The sequence below is a fragment of the Idiotropiscis lumnitzeri genome, chromosome 3 (genome assembly GCF_059441095.1).
Source record: "Idiotropiscis lumnitzeri isolate Australia: NSW breed Sydney's pygmy pipehorse chromosome 3, RoL_Ilum_1.0, whole genome shotgun sequence".
Lineage (NCBI taxonomy): Eukaryota > Metazoa > Chordata > Actinopteri > Syngnathiformes > Syngnathidae > Idiotropiscis > Idiotropiscis lumnitzeri.
The window spans coordinates 12208735-12226488 of NC_142393.1; the positions used below are offsets into that span (position 1 = coordinate 12208735).

The 17754-nt window shown below is 41.6% G+C and overlaps 1 protein-coding gene across 1 annotated transcript in view; it reads left to right on the top strand.

The window, feature by feature from the left end:
* The first annotated feature begins 9705 nt into the window (after positions 1-9705).
* itga5 (integrin, alpha 5 (fibronectin receptor, alpha polypeptide)) overlaps positions 9706-17754 on the top strand; it is a 43036-nt gene continuing 34987 nt past the window's right edge. Inside the window, exon 1 of the mRNA XM_088289331.1 lies at positions 9706-10141. Coding sequence (XP_088145457.1) covers positions 9936-10141 — 206 coding nt within the window. The 5' untranslated portion in view covers positions 9706-9935. The remainder of the gene's footprint in view (positions 10142-17754) is intronic.

Sequence of the window (17754 nt, forward strand, 5' to 3'; positions counted from 1 at the left end):
CTGCACATGACGTTCATTTGAAAGTGGCATGCCTGCTAACATGCGGCATTCTTGTCAGACCTCCGCTGAGTTCAACAGCGGCTCGCCTTTTGCAGCTCAGGGCCGTCTAGACCGGACATACATCAGGAACTCCTTCAGTGACATTTCCTAGCATATTTTATCAGCATATTTTATTATTTTTTTTTTTCATTTTTTGCGCAGGTGTTAATTGCAAAGCCCGTGGATGAGATCCGGATTGCGACCTCATTTTTGTGGCTCACTAAAGCAAATAAAGTGTGTCTACTTCATTATTTGTATTACTTTGGCAGAAAACTGTCCCAAAATTGTCTGACAATTTATTTCTATTAGATTGTTGTTTTGCCGGTGGCCCGGTGGATGACTGATTAGCGCAACTGCACACACAGTGCGGCGGTGCTGAGTTCAATTCCAGCTCGGGCCTTTCTTGACGTATAGTTTCCTTGTTCTCCCCGTGCCGCAGTGTGGTGGCTGGATGAATATTTTCAGTGACCTTTAATTTCACAATGAATTTATGTTTAAAAACAAATGCCTGTATAATAATTGTGTATAGGTGATTATACGAAGATATTATCCATTCATTTAATTTTTGCAATCATAACTACCCAAAGAAAAAAAAAACAAATGCTGTGGATGATATTAAGTTATACATCACTGAGTCGAGGTTTCCTGGCTTGTCTTTGGTGCAAGCAGTGTGTATTCAGTTCCGACTCACTGACTGTGTAAACGCGAGTGTGAATGGATCTCTGACACGATGCAAGACTAGTAAAACTGCGAGCTTGAGTGGAGTTTACTCACCTTTGGTATTTTGCTCGACTACGGCGGAAAAAAGCCATTTGCACACATGTGGAAGAAAATGCCGCCGACTCCCAGTCGATCAACGCGGTTCCCAGCTTATTTCCTTGAAATTCAGCACAGAGTGAGAGGCGGTCTACATGGCCAAAGGATTAGCGGGAGTCCATGCAGGAGATTGGGACGCACAAATTGCATTTAAAAGGAAAAGCAATAAGATCTCAACTTGCGTGAATAAATGCTTTGTGACCATTCTGAAGGTTCCACGTGCTGGTTGGGCAGATTTTTTCCTTGCTGCTGCATGGCCTCATCCAAATTTCAAAACTTGCTCCATGTCATGGGTCTCTATTCCAAAAACAAAATTATAGGAGGCGAGGGGTGGGCCTATGTTGTTGTACGCTATCTAACATCCCAGGCAGGGGTGGCATTTCCCCGACATTGTTAATTTTTGTGTAAACAAGCATTGCGGCCGAAGAACTCGCAGAGGTAGAAGCAAAACATGTCGCCATGCGGCCGATTAATTGCGCTGGAGTCATGGCATTAGAGGCGCTGTTTTCATTGGCGCTCCCAAATGGTCATCGTGACACAAGCTTAAAGGCCCTCGACTGGGTGAGGAACCATATTTGGTAACCTGGGAGAGAAAGACTTCAAATTGGAAACCGCATGACTCAATACGCAATCATTTTGTCCCTGCAACAGTTTATATCTATTGCATTTATTTCCTGCGGGCATACGTGAATAAACTGGACACCCAAATGTGACCAAAAAGAACAACGATAAAGAGAGGCAACTAAGGTTAAAATGCTTTCTATACAAGGCATGTTTGGAAAGTGGGACGACTATTTCCACGTGCACTGTGTCAAACATATTTGGGTCGTGGGTGTGAGTGGGTGTGGGAACAAATTGGAGGGAATGTGTGAATGGTTATGAGAGCTTGCGTGTGTGCGTGTGTGTGTGTTTGAAACAACACCCCTAGGCTGTACCCACACACACGCATTTTACAGCCACATTCCATAAAATGGCCGCCTCTGTACAAAAACACAAGAAGGGGTAAATGGGGGTGCATCATTACATGGGGAGACAAATAGGCCACCCAAATAAAAAAATGACACAGCCTGATTTCTAAATTGGGTGAGTACGTCCATGTCCAAAGGTCAAGGGAGGCTCTTTTAGGTCTTTTAAGAATTGTATTCACGTTTATTACTTGTTGTTTCATTGTCAGATAAGCCTACTGGCATTTCCCTTTTTTTTTTTTTTTTTGGGTCCAATTTTCATGTATAGTTTACGTTCAAGTTGCTGCGTGAAACTTCTGGCAAATCAGCAGCTTATAAGGAATTCATATGACTACAGATGTTGTAAATGCTTTGTAATTATTTGTGACGACGACTGTGGCGAGAATAAAATAATGCAATAACGTCAGTCAACAATAAGTTGACAAGAACTAATTAGGCAGGCAACACGGGTGGGTTACCGCCATAGAAAACAAAGTTCGGACACTCTTTGAGCTCACTGCACTTCTCAGCATTGGTTAAATTCACGCCACATGGTTTATGAACGCTATGTTGTTTCTATTTTATTCGCAGCATGGCTTGCATTAGCTTCAGTTACGTCGAAGCCCTTTAAAGTGGATTTTTGCCGATTTGTGAAAATTGTATCTTCGTGTGGCTTTCGCCTGTACAACTCATCCTGGACAAGGCAATGCATCGTTTCCTGCTCAACCGAGACATGAAACAGAATGGATGGATGGATGGATGGATGATGGATAGATGAAGGAATGGATGGATGGATGGATGGATGAAGGGATGGATGGATGGATGGATGGATGGATTGATGGATGGATGGATAGGTGGATAGATGGATGGATGGATAGATGGATGGATGGATAGATGGATGGATAGACGGATGGATGGATGGATGGATGGATGCCTGGCTGGCTGGCTGGATGGATGGATGGATTGATGGATGGATGCATAGGTGGATAGATGGATGGATGGATGGATGGATGGATAGATGGATGGATGGATGGATGGATGGTAAAAATAATAAGGGACCTGCCAGTGTGATGTTCCCAGACCCAACAGCTAACGAACACAATGCTGAGACAACTTGATGTTTTGAGGCAATGAGCCATGGGAAGGTTCTTCAGTACTCTTCTTTGTTCAAGCTGCTCAGAACAATATGCCAACTGCCTGTGTGAAAAATTAACAGAGACATTATTATTATTATTGTGACTATATACCATGTTTAATCACATGTGTGTGTTTACTGTGTGGGTTGGCGTATGCAGTGCATATTGGGTGATGACGTAATGCATGCGTAAGCCGGGCCTGACAAGCTTTTGATGTGGCTAAGGGGAGCCACAAACAAATAGCCACTCAATATCGTTGCCTGTACACAGTGTGACTTGGGGCACTCAACAAAGGCATTCCAGTGAGCATGTTGGACTCCCTGCTCATTTCAAGTTGCAACTCATAAGATAACGCAGAAAAATAAAGACGGCTAATATATATAAACAAAAATGCAATGACAACCACACCACTAGATCAGATTTATTGTGAAGTATTGTCGTGAAAAACGAAGACGCTTTTTTTTGTCCTGCTTACTCAATAGGCCATTGTCAATAATGATGAGTACACAATGTGTTGTTTTTTTCCCCAAACTTATGCAGCATTTAACAATTAAAATCAGATTTTACTGTTCTCTCAGGATTTTTTATTTATTTATTTTTTTTTTAGGAAATTCTGACAACCCAACCAGCATCCCGGAATGAATCATATTGTTTGAAGACATATTTTTATTCTTTAGCTTTCGACTCAAAATGAGACTGTTTCTGTTCTTCTGTATATGTGTACATCTACTGTATATGTGTTTATGTGTTTTAATTTGTGTTCTAATTTCAAGCTAATTTATATGACACCATATGTGCCATATGAATAAAGTTGTAATGTATTGTATTTTATTGCACTGCTCAGCCCCCCTTCATACCTTTTAGCTCTTGTATAGTACATTGTGTTCATTTTGAAGCTGTGATTGCACACGCCACAACAAACAAACCTTTACCCCCAAAAGAGCCCCAGGGAGGATTTGTCCATGTGTAACAATCACGTCGTGTCGCGTTGCTAAGCGTGTGTGTTGAAAACAAAGGGCGGACCCGCTCTTTAACCGAGGCCAGCTCATGACTTCCGCTGCTCCGTGACTCATCTGTCATCCAACGTGCCATATCGCTCAGTCTGGAACAATCAGCATCACTCGGGGGAGGTTGGAGACCAAAGGAATCAAGCGATTGCGTGGACCAGAGTGACCAAGAACAAGAACTTCAGGAAACAGGAAGCCAGAACGGGCTTTTACACCCGAGGAATTTCCTGTCTGCTCCATGTGTGCTGCTTCAGCTGAGGAGAGACATGAGGAAACAGGAGGAGGAAGGAAAATGAATACGTGTTTTGAGGGAAGACAAGCTTAGGTTTTGGATCCCAAACGGGAAAGAGTCCATTTCAACCAGAAGCTCCTTTTCTCTCAACGGTGTGGGTGTCTCCGTTGGACCCAAGAAGCACATTTTCCATCATTAAAACCAATTCCGTCACATAACAGGATCAGATTGAAAAGGAGAAGGGAAATGGCTCCAAGGAACAAACAGACATTAAATCCTCTGATTGTTCCGACTTGTGTACAAACCGCCAAGCTACCTCTTGTGGCTTTTATTTGCTGTCTGTACCCCAGTGATAAAATGCTGTTTATTCTGTGACTTAACCGTTGCCTAATGGCTGGCCTCAGGGTGTCTCTAGACCCCCCTTCCAACAGTTTTAGCCCACCAAAGAGGCTAAAATGAGGGTGGGCGTAGGCTGCTGCCTTAAAGTGTCAAAACGTCTGACATTTAGTGCAGTTTGGTGGATCAAATTGGCTCCCGCCACCACCATGTGCCAGCAAGGCTGTGATATCTGCAAAGTGTTGCATTGGCAAAGTGACTCCCTTTTCACACTGCACTAACTTCCCCTGACCCCAACCCAACTAAGAACCTGTGGAGCATCCTTAAAAGGATTACCTATAAAAATCCACGTTGGCAGTCTATCTCCAATTTTTTTAATTTTTAAGTTTTTCATGTTCTCTCCAGAAACAAAGCAATATGACAATTCTTTGCATCCTCTCTTTTTAAAAAATGTTTTGCATAAATTGGAACAGCAGGGGAAATATGCGCACACACACACACACATGCACACACCCCCACACACACACACTCACACACTCACAAAAATATTTTTTTCTTTTGTCTAAAATTTGGCACATAAAAAAATTATAGTCATCATGGGTTGTTTGTTCAATAAAACCCTGATCATTATAAAGGCTAAATTAATTGTTAATAATTATAATCACTGGAAATTAAATTGACTACTTCAAAAAAAAGAAAAAAAAAATGTAAGCATTGAGTAGACTTTCAATAACTCTGTTGCCTGCCCTATACTTTTTACTTAGAATATTAGTAAAGTTTGTTACTTTCTTCTCTTGCTTAGATTCATTTCCAATAAATAAATGCTGGAATTAAAAAACAAAAATCACATTTAATTGCAATTTTCCATTTCTCCACTCAATCTACACGTGCATTATGCGTCTGGAAAATATGAAATGACCTTGACCCTTTCATTTGGACAGTTCAATGTTATCGTCAAGTGACACTTTTTACATCACACTTGTAGAGATAGGACCTACTTGTTGAACTATTAATATGTTGACCTACCCCACTGTATCGCTAACATTGTACCACACTTCAAGAGTTCGTCAATATGTGCCTGGCATGACTGCATATGCATGGATATATAAGTGCCAGATCTATTTTTAAAGCATTGTGTCAGCTGTGTCGAGTTGTGTGAATTGCTCTGCAAGCGTGTGAGTGTGTGTGTGTGTGTGTGTTTCAGCTGTGTCGCCATGGCGCCCGAACGATGATGCCAAAGCTGAGGCGCTGTAATAAAACCACACCCCATTTTTTTTTCATCACACTTGGAGCGAGACGGAAAATACTGTTCACTTAGTCAAGGCCAATTATTACGCCAAACTGCCGGCAGAACAGGCAACACGGCGGACTAGCGGTTAGCACGTCTGCCTCACAATTCTGAGCTACAGGATGTGAAGCTCAGCTCCAGCCTTCCTGTGTGAAGTTTGTGTGTTCAAAATAAACTTATAACTCCCAACCCAGTCATCAAGTGTGAAATTAAACAATGTACATTTCTGAATCAGAGCTAGGTTGGATAAATTTCCAGCGCAAAATAACAAACTTGAAGCAGCATTTAAAAGTCAAAAGCTGCAGTGTTAGAAATGATTAGCATTAGTTCAAATGTTTTACTTTCATTAGCTTCTGCTAATAATATGGTAAAAATGTTCGGCTAAATTATCTGCGTGAGGCTCAAGTATATATGTGTTTGCCAGGTGATATTACCTTGCGTGTTAACGCAATTGATCGTAATTTCCCCAGGTATTAGACACCCCCCAAATATAATTCCCTTTCTGTGGGTCACTAATTAGCATTAACAACACTTGATTGCGGTTAAAGTTGATGGCGAAGCGAGAAAATTCTCCATCCTTGCGGTATTTTGTCAAAATGCATATTATTAAGACGCCTGGGAACTGTGGTAAAATGTTAAACTAGATGCATAAGATGTCAACTTCATAACATGGCTGCAGAGTTGAGAATGTTTGTGTATGGCGACAACTGAACCTGGAATTTCCATCATTTAGTCTGATAAAAAAATTGGCAGCGGGACGTCCCACAACAGATTGTAGTCAACCACTGTATTTGCCCTTTTCCTTTAAAAGGTCAAAAAGGGAAAACGGTGTATGAAGATAAGAGGTGTAAAGTAGCAGGCAGCCCCTTCGAAAGACAATGAGGAGCACAAACAAAATAATCTGTTTGTTTAGACTGAGCTCACAGCGGAGAGGCGACGACGGGGGTACTTTCAAATCATTAGTTAAAACATCAGCACGAGGAAAATCATTTTCAAAAACATTTTTCACGATTGGGCAACCAGTGGTTAACACTTCTGCTTCACAACTTCCTCCCATTTCGGTTGCTGCGATATGATCCGGCTCACCCTAATGAGGACGAGAGGTATAAAGAAGAGATGAATGGACGATTTGATTTCATTCGTTTTTTATCCAATAAACTTGTGAACTGAACAAACATTCGGATTAAATGTTGTTAATAGAAAATTGATGTCAAAACTGCATTTTAGAGAGTGAACAACAAAAAAAAACATCGCATAACATTTAAAACAACATCGTTATCGAATCACTTTTTTTTTTTATGAAAGATTGATAACTATGAAAGCTACAATACTCAAACCTTTCAGTCTTCAATTCACCTAACATGGAAGCGGCGAAAACATGCAAACTGTCCACATGATGGGCCTGAGATGAAATATGAACTCAGAATCTCTCGAATGTGTGGCAGATGTACTAGCCATTGAATTTCTCTAATAAACATTAAAAAAAAAAGTCATGTAATCGAATGTCCTAAACCACACCAGTTGCTCATCTTGATCAATTCAGTCTGCATTTTTCATTGAGAAAAGCATTTGACGTGCAAGATTAGTTCAGGGAACCTTTTAGGGGCCACCCCGAACAGCTGCGAAAAGGCCCTCCAGACGTGGCGGATTACTGCCATCAGTCAGCTCGCGGCCCACGTCGGGGAGCTCCGGAGCGCCTATAAATACGAGAATGGACGAAAGAGTTCATGTTGCTGCTTCCACGCTGCCAAATTTGGGCCCACTGTTCGATCCCCGAAGGCTTCCAGTGAATCAGCTGAAGCAACAGTCAAGCACTCCAGGCGCTGTGTTCAGGCTCTCTCTTTGGTGAGTCGTTTCTACCAGCGTCATGAAAGTGTTCCTCCACTCTTGCGTGTGAGTCAGGAGCAGAAGTTCAACAACGTTCCCCTCCTCCACAAATCCCCATTAGACCACATCAGTCTCAATTCTGCTCAATGAGGTCATCTTACAAATATGGACTTACTTCAAATCTTCCACACAGATTCTACAACTGCACGTTCAGATCCTGATTTGGGGAATTAAAAGGGAAGGATAATAATACAATTTTTGTGATTCTTGTTGATTTGGATGAAATTTGCTTCATGTGTCTCCATGACAAAAAAAAAACAATGACCATATATACATCACACACTGGTGGAATTTTTCCAGGACATGAAGCGTCGTTCTGATGATTCGTTTGCTTTGATGTGCGAACAATAAAACTTGAAATATGAACGCTACATGATAGCATTAAACTCAACTCATACCACAAGAAAAATTGAATTAGTGAACAATTCTTAGAAAACGAGCATTCAAGCTGCTTAAACTTTCCTGTCAGACTACAAGGAGAATTACACCCGTGTATTTAAAATAGACCCCCTAGGGGCAATTTAGAGTGTCCAATCAACCTGCCATGCATGTTTCTGGAATGTGAGAGGAAACCGGAGTACCCGGAGAAAACCCACGCAGGCACCGGGAGAACATGCAAACTCCACACAGGAAGGCCAGAGGCGGAATGGAACCCACAACCTCTGCACTGTGAGGCCATCGTGCGAACGAGTCGTCCAACCGTGCCGCCCCAGAGGTATTACATCGCATCGTCATATAGAGCAAGCCATTTTCAACACGAGCCAATTTGTAGACATAAAACACTCACATGAGAACTAACCAATAGTATCAATTTGCAAAGTCACAATCACGACATTTACCAAATTGTAACATTTTGTGCCTTTGTATTTTTTTTCCTGACATTTTTGTTTGGTGGTGTACAATTTTTTTCAATGTAAAATATGTACCTTGGCTCAATAAACACTGATGTATAGGAAACAATGATAGAGCTACCAATTTGCTCAGAATGACGCCGAGCGATATATCACTTGTTGCTAAGGAGAGTTCATAAGGTTTCGATTACATTGCGACTCCACCGGCCAATGGAAGAAAATGTATGCCAGCTACACCCACTTGGCAAGTGCTGAGCATGCCGTGCAGGAACAGGTCATCAAACATACAGATTCTGGAATTTTTGTAAAATATAACACTTAAAGCACAGGTGTCAAACTCAAGGCTCGGGGGCCAGATCTGGCCCGCCACATCACTTCATGTGGCTCGCGAAAGCGATTTCAGTGTTTAAACTGCCATGATTCTTTCTCAAATCTGTACCAAAATTTCCAATTGTCATAAGTAATAAATAATATTTAGACTTTGCAAACATGTTGTTTATCCAATGCCCATTTTTTTTTACAGTAACTTCACCAACAGTTGAATGAGCAATTATCCTTGACGACTGATTTTAAATCCATCACTTCGTTGGGTATCTCTAATAATGTGACATTTTTTTGGGGGTTCACAGTCATCACGATCCCATTTGTACTTACAGTATTTGTAAATTAAGAGAGGAAACTCATTTTATCAAACGCCATAAATTGCAATGCGTGGTATTTTTTTTTATAGCTCAAGCTTTTATAGGTAAAGCTTAAAAAATAAAATTCCTGAAAAAAACTGATGCGCTCGAAAAAAGTGGAGACGTGTCGTCAAAGAAACGTTAAAGGACAGTTTAAACCATCTCTGATAACATTTGCTTTTGATCAGTACAATTAGACGTGTGTGGAGAAATAAATCGTTGTTCAAAAAAATCCTTGTATTTCAAAGGGTGATCAAAAGGAGTACTGTCCATCTTGTTAATCATCATCGAATCCCTGATAGGTGTACCACAAAAGAGCAAACGATATCACATTTTTAACACAGAGGCAAACAAAGATTAGTGGGTGGACTGTGAAGTTTTTTTTTTCTTCTCGCAGGGAATCACAGGCTCCTCCTCCCCCTCTCCCAAACTTTTGGTTCCCGGCTGTGGGAACTCCCTGCTGTAAGTTTGATTATTAGAGGAAGACAAGGAGGCGTAGGTCTTGGAGCTCAGTCCTGAAGAGGCGTGTGTCTGGAGCGCACACAAGAGCTGACGGTGCGTTCGCGTCTCGAGTGCGCTTTTTCGTTCCAAGTAGCGGGAATGCAATTGTAGCCTCTTTTTTTGCTTTATTTTTCTTTTACCACCGCCAAAACACAAACCCCCAAAGGAGCGCAAGACGCGCACCAGTTTTGCCACTTTCCTTCCATCTTTCCGTCAAAATGTTCTCGGGACGAGTTCGCTCAAAGACGCCGGGGAAAGGCGCTCTCGTGGCCCGCTCGCTGGTGTGTCTCGCCGGGCTTCTGCTCGTTCCTCTGCCTGGATGTGGCGCCTTCAACCTGGACGTGGACAACCCGACTGTTTACAGCGGGGACCAGGGCAGCTACTTTGGATACGCGGTCGACTTTTATTTAGCCGACTCCGCCAGGTGAGTTTATAAAAGATCAACACTTTTTCCTTTCGCATTTATTTGTGCCCACTCATCAGTTGTACGTGAATGCACCATCTATCTATCTATCTATCTATGCCCTTTATGGTTATTATGACCCCCCCCAACACAAATGGATAAAATCAATTTAATCTACTTAGAAATTCTATTGTTCCGGCATACTGCCACTTTCATTTTCGGAGTAGCTTGATCAGTTTGTATGGTGCTCCTGGTTGTGATGCTCTCCTGCTCAGCTGATCCCTCAGTTGGAATTCTTCCATCTTTGTGTAGTAGAATAGACTTTACACAGAGCTGGTCGGTTTGATCTGACTGGCAGACTTTGGCATTTTATGCTAAATTGTTGATGGGTTGTCATGTTACAATTTCGTACGTAGCTAGAAGGGACAATGTCAATATGGATTGGAGCCGGAAAATAAGACAAACAATATTGTTGACTCCAGGGATGTTCTGGGCTGCCATGGTTGATAATGCAAGATTTCTCTGTATGTTCAGTCGGATTGGAAAAAATAAATAGATCAAATGTTTTGAAATTATTTGTTTTATAGATGAGAGGGTAAGGTTTTAACATACATTTTCTTTATGTTAAATGTTTATCAGTGTTTTTGGGCGAACTTTTAGGATTTCATTTTTATTTTTTTCTCAATGCATTTTAATTATATGCAAAATGTGGTTATTCGTGGACACAATCCTCTGCAACTGTACAAGAAATAATGAATTTCTGATCGGATCAGGTATTTTTTTTTTTTAGTCGGTGATCGGCTGTAAAATCCTGATCATGTAAAGAGAGAGACTCCATGGCCTGCCACTTTCCGGTCTCATTTTTTTATGAGGTGTTGCAAATGGCAAATAGGAAAGAATGGCTTCACAGATTTGCTGAGTTATGCTTTTTTTGGGGGTGTGCTGCTCTGGTAGTAAAGTCAAATGAGCCTTGGGTGCAAACTCCTGCAATTGTAATCATCATTAGCTGCCAAAATGTTACACTCAGGAATAATCTGACTTCCTGCGTGGTAGTGACCAACAGCTAAATTTCTCCTTCTTCATCCTTCCTTGGTTACCCAGACATCAGACATGAAGAGACCCAAACCCCCAACCCCCTTCCCTCCAGTTTCCCATCATCATCCCACTACTCATCTCCTCGTCCTGGCTGTCTCTTTAAAAGCGCCGCTATCGGTCTGCCTGGGAAGATTTGATGATTTAAGACGTGAAACTTGCCTCACTGCAACGTCGCCGCACTCCCTCCACCTCCTTACGACCTCATAGGCTGATGTCATCCGGCAGGGCTTTTTAATTCACCCCCATCCACTCACATACTCTCTCTGGCCTCCCCCATCATCTCTCTTCACCTCATTAAGAATGAGGAGACGTCATCTTACTGATGATTGAACTTTTAATGCAGCGCGACGCTTCGCCTGAGGGGGAAGATGAAACAAAGAGGCTTACTTGAGAGTTAACTCCAAAGTGAGTGAGCAGATTAAGGTACGTTTGAACGACAGACAGCAAGCTAGTAAAAAATGGAAGGTTTTTCCTTTGGGTTTTTTAAAAGTGTTCATTTTTGGACGACAATGGTCTCATACTGTCCGTATGGACCATAAAAAAAAAAAACAACTAAGGGTTGGCATGGTTACTTTGTAACGAAACTCCACACATGTGCTCACTTTGCGATACGTGTTGATCATACACTGCAATATAGCGAGTGACCCTCTAAAGTCAAACTCAGTTCATTCCAGAATCCTTTGTTGGGATTATGAATCAATGTTTGAAATAATGGAAATAGAAAGAATCGATTGCAGGTCCATCATGAAATATTTACCCACCAATGGGAAGTGAGTTCCAAGAAGTTAACGACAAGGGGAACATTTTTGTCATGGCTGAAATTTGATAACAAGTAAAGATGAGATCTCACTTCTTTGAATGTGATTCTGCTTATTTGCTCTGATATTTTGCGCGACTTTAAAAGTAGATTCCTCCTGAGACTTTGAATCATTCATTTTGCAACAGTGCCACAGGGGAGGCGGTGTGGTTTATTGAAATAGTGGTCGTTCCCAACCCAGAGGTCGTGGTTTCAATCCTTTGTGACCATGTCTAAGTATCCTTGAGCATGATTTTGAACCCGCAGTTGCAACTGATGGTAGGTCACCAGTAGGTAGATGAGGCCGTAGTGTGAAGCGCTTTGAGTACCGTAGAAAAAAAAAAAAAAAAAGAGCACCATTTCACACATGAAAAACTGGAAAGCCCACCGAGGACCAGGCCAACATATGAACTTTGTCACTATTATTTTTAACTCGTTTCCTACCAGCCATTTTCAGACTCTCCTTAACTGCTATTATAGCGGTTAACGGTTAGAGCGAATCACGGCGGAGAGTGATTACTTCGTCTTCACACTCTTCAGTCAGGAGATGTAAAAATGAGTAAAGTTGATTTAGTTCTTGAGAAAGACGCAGCTTCAATTGTCCAGTGCACTGATTGGCTAGATGACAGCCAATCACAAAGCTCATTCAACTTGACACCCGGACTAGATTCTACATGTTGATTCATTTTCCGATCAATTTCCGACAGAGAGAGGCCTTCAAACTGCAACTGACACATCGAAACACGTGATGCAACTTGTGAAATCGACTTTTTTTTTTTTTTTCGCCCTTCTCGCCAGTGCTATGGAGACGTAGCGAGTGGGGGAGTGGCAGGAATCCCGCGCCGGGGTCATGCGAGGGTTACGTGTGGAGGAGTCTCTCCCTGTCGGGATGACTTGAACGGCTCTGGCTCCAGCCTTGGCAATAAAAATATGTCTGTGTTTGACAAATTGCCAGATGTGTGTGTCCGAATGTGCGTGTTGTGGTTGGAGCCTCGACCCTATCCGTAAATGGGACGCCCGGCCTGCAAAGACAAAGGCGTACTTTCTCCCACTTTGAGACTGACAATAAGTTTATGTATGTAATGCTTAGTCATGCCCTCTGGCTTTACGTAATAAAATTAAACTGGGAGGCTGGCAGGCGGCCCACCAAGGAAGAAGGCCTCGGGATAACATCCAGAGAATGGGAAGCCCAAGTTGGCAAATGGGAGTCCCACATAAACTATGCAGACAAAAGTAGTGGAACACAGTTCACCCATTCAAAATGAAAATGGATCAAAATGCGAAGAAACAGAATTAAAGGACTCAAATCCAACTCGAAGTATGCGGTAGTCCAACGTCTGTCAATGACTTTGTGGTGGCCGACTGCCGATTAGGGAGTGCATCACACTGAGGTGGTGGTTGCAAGGGGTGCAGAGGTCAGGGGCTGTTAAAAAAAAAAAAAAAAACTTAGCCGAGAGTGTATGAAAACCGATGCTTCGATTGAGTATCTGCACAAAACGAGTGCTGTGCACGAATCGATAGTGATTCAAATTGTAATTTGACTGGGCGTGGAAAAGCAATCCGAATTTTAGGACTCAGACTGTGCTCGTGCAGTGTGGAAGCGTGTTGCTTTGGAGGGAGGCAGCCACAAATGTGTAAGACGGAACGGGGAATTCTCACAACTTTTTTTTTATGTTTAAATATCATGAGGTCATCATCATGTAAATCGTCCCACGTCACGAAAGTCTGACCGAAACATGTTGAGGTCATCTATTTCAGCCGGTCCGCCTTTGCCGAAATTGACCTTTGCGGACAGGTTTAGTCGAGCTAATATTGACATTAGACCAAGGTCCATTTAGCTCACAAAAATGGCAATGTTGTCCTTTTTCAACAAGGGTGAGCGCTCTTGCAAACTTGACTGCTATCATTGCTGCACTTTGTCTATGTCAGTATGTTTCCAAATTAAACCTGCTTATATCTTTGGGCTACACACACACACACACACTCACTCACACGCACACACAATGGGCGCTTTGTCTTGACTGCCTTCCGTTGGAGGAAAGTTTTCAGCGTGACTTTTTTCCCCCCTTAAGTTAGTGCTGAAAATCGGTTTTAAATGTCAAAGTTTGCTTCACCGTTTTTCGATACCGCCAAAGACGTGACTGCCGCCACACTGCTGCATTTGTTTCACGCACAAAGCGCCTGTGTCGTAATATATGGTATGAACTGGGCAAAGTGGTCGTATCGGTAGAATGAGCCTGTGTTTGACGTGAGCAGTGTGACGCTGTGTTTTTTTTTTTTACATTTTTTTAGTTTTAAAGTGCTCCCACTACGTTTGAGTTAAGGAATGCCCCCAGGACGTCATGTCTGCTTCGGGAGTTGCCTGCTCATCAGGAGGGCCGACTCGACTCATACAGTACATTTAATCTGCTGCTGCCAGGAGCCTGACCCCCCCCCCAAACACACCCCTCAATGAGTCACTCACCATTGATGGTAATCTGATCTGGGCTGTCCTTTATTTAGCATTAAGACGGCATGGTCATAGTTTGGCCATATTTGACATGGAGATGAGCCACTGTGGCTATTATGTGAATGTTTGTGTGTGTTGGGGGGGTGTTTCAACAGCTGCTTTCCCTGCCCCCACCTTGTTTAATACAACAGCTTCTCTATGCTGAGGTGAGAGGACTCGGACCCCCTGACGTGGTCATTGTGGTGAGGTGTGAACTAGCAGCACTGCAGGAGGATTTTAGGGGGCCCATGAAAGAATTGGTGGTGGAGGAGGAGGAGCATTTTATAGGAGGTGGGGGTGGGCGGGGGCAACAGTTCGCTATGCATTCATAGGTAACCTCACAAATCACTGCAATGTTTTTCCATTTGTCTCTTATTAACACAAGAAGTTTGGTCTTCACAAAGCGGTAGCCAGGTTTAATGCAAAACTACAGCAAGGTCACTGGAGTTTTTTGTGTGATGGCAACAAAAAGCAACAAGAATTTGCGATCGTGGCTCGGCTTAGCTAAATGTTCTTTTTTTTAACAGAGCGTCAACATCAAAATGATTCCGCCGTCATTTTCAGAAATGGAGACTTTGTGACTTTTCGTTCCTGTAAATGTGGCATTTAAATGTTCCATTAAGACCTTTCATTTTATCGAGCCATTGTACAAACAAGCGGCGAAAATTGATCCCCCTCCACTATCTTAAGTGGCGCCATGCCCTCTTTCAACTTTTCACTGGACTTCTGCAGACTTTTTCAAACAAATACCAAATACAGAAACAATACCGGCGATATCTTGTTGGCAGTCTTAGACATTACATTAATTCTGTTCATTTATTCATTCAATTATTTGTAAGAAATTATTGATATTTTGATGTTATATATTATAGTATTATCATAAAATTATTATTATTTCAGAATTTATTTTTTTTTGCCCAGAAATATGGCATGAATTTCAAACTGAGCATGTGTGAAGTAATCCTAACAAATCAGAAATGGCCATTAGGATTTTTTTTTTTTACGGCACGACGGCCTCTTGTTAGTTCATGTGTGATGGTGTATATTTACAGCAGAGAACCCAAAGCTTTGACTTGATACCAGGCAAGAAATCGGACGTTTGGAAAGAATTACAGTCGTGGTGCAATTCAATGCTAACCAATGATCACTTGACTGCACGACAAAATAGATACTACAAAGTACATTGATGGTGCTGACGCTGCAGGGGCTGGATTTAACGAACACAGCTGTTGTTAGATTAGTGATTGGAAGAAAAAAAATATGTGTGGATGGAACTTCCGAGCACCTAAACAACAGAGTGATTGAGGAGGCAACTATTTCGGCAAAAAGAAACAATCTTTGTGTCCATTAAGGAGATGCTATAATATAAAAAAATACTCATCCATGAAATTAGACTTTTTCGCAACGTTTTTAATCGGTATAGGTGAATTTTTGGATGCCTGACGCACAGTGGACTGTCTGTAGTCTGCACACGCCACTGCTACTCTCATCAGCCACAATGTGTGTATGCGTGTCTGTGTGTCCCCATATGGCAGCGTGAGGACTTGAGCAGCTCCTGTCTGGCCTCTGCCCTGACAGGATTCATGGCATCCGTCTTAACTGCGCACGCTGAAGCGTGCGTGTCCGCCACTTGGCTTCAGAAAGAACTCGTGCATGTGGCGAACAAAGTTGATTCAAGCCCATTTGTTGTCAACTGCCCACTTCGGTTTTTCCTCTTCTTTCAGTGATGGAGCAGCTCCAGTGGAAAACAATCTGCTATGGAATGCTGTTTGACCGCTGATTTAGCAAATATTCCTAAATAGCAAGCACCAAATTGTTCGTACTGACAAATTGCGTGCGCTTTTGGCACGCTGTTACACATGATTTACTGAGATTGGGACCTTGTTAGTTAGATCACAAAAAGCATGTTCACTCACGGTAACAGATTGTTAATACGGCAACAGGTGGAAAGAGGGTCCTGTGCTGAGTTACAGAAACTAAATCCATGGCTACGATAATTTCATAAAAGCCATGACTTGTTTGATTTAACCCACACTGAGTGTGCCTTAATTTGACGTGCTGTTGTGTGGCCATCCTGCAAACATTGCGTGTAAAACTTGTTTCAGCTCACCTGGAAAGAGGCCAACGTTATTATAGTTAAAACACAAAGTCAACCCCCAAAAAAGTCTTTGCAATAAAATGTTCCAAGCAGCTTCACTCAACATTTTGATTAATTTTGGGTTTGTGGAATGTAAATCAAGATGCAAAATCCACCCATTTTTAGGCATCTGATGGAGCGGCCATTTTGTTATATCTATTGACTCAAAATGATATCATAGTTGATCACGGTGCAGGACCAATCACAGATCACCTGTTTTCTGGAGGTGAGCCTTGATTGCTCATTACCAGAGTCCTGAGCAACTGTGGTGGAATTTTCAGTTGGCAGAAAGTGGCAAAATGGCCGCCCCCAGAAAAGGATAAAAAACGGTGGATCTTACTACTACAACTCATATTCCGTAAACGCAATATTTATCAGAATGCCGTGTTTAGACTTGTGGGCCTGCATAGAACATAATCTTTTCAAGAACATTTTTGGTTTGACTTCCACTTTAATGGAAACTAACAAAATAACTAAAATTGATCAAAATACAAATAAAAAAAAAACAAAACTTTAAGAAAATGAAAACTAAAAACAATTATTATGACAAAAATGTCCTTCATTTTCTTTTTTGCCAATTAATCATATATGACCTTTAAGGGTTTCATTTTATTTTTGATATTGCTGTGCAGAACAAGGAAGGTCAAACAGTCATTTGACAATTGTAGTTTACGTACACAATTTTATAAAAACAAACATTACACTATACTCAGTGCCTTTTTTTAGGACTCCACAAAGATTCAGTAGTTAAAATAAAACTAAAACTAATACTAAAGCCAATAAAAACTAAAATAAAACAAACCATTTTCAAAACAATAAAAAACAACAAAGATGGTCTAAAAATGAATTAAAACTAAGTGAATTAAAAACAAAACAAAAACGAGTCTAAATAAAGTGAGAAACTATCGTGAAAATTCAAAAACAATTCTAACCGATTGGCAGAGTGGGCGCGGAAATGCACAATCGAAAGCAGTTTTGGCGTAGGCAGTAAGGCAGGACTTCCCGAGAGCATTCAGAAGCTCTCAACAGCAATTCTTTATGTAGCATTTTAACATTCTTAGTCAATGATGGTGTCACATGTTTCTTGTCTTAGATGTGCCTCATATATGTTATGATAA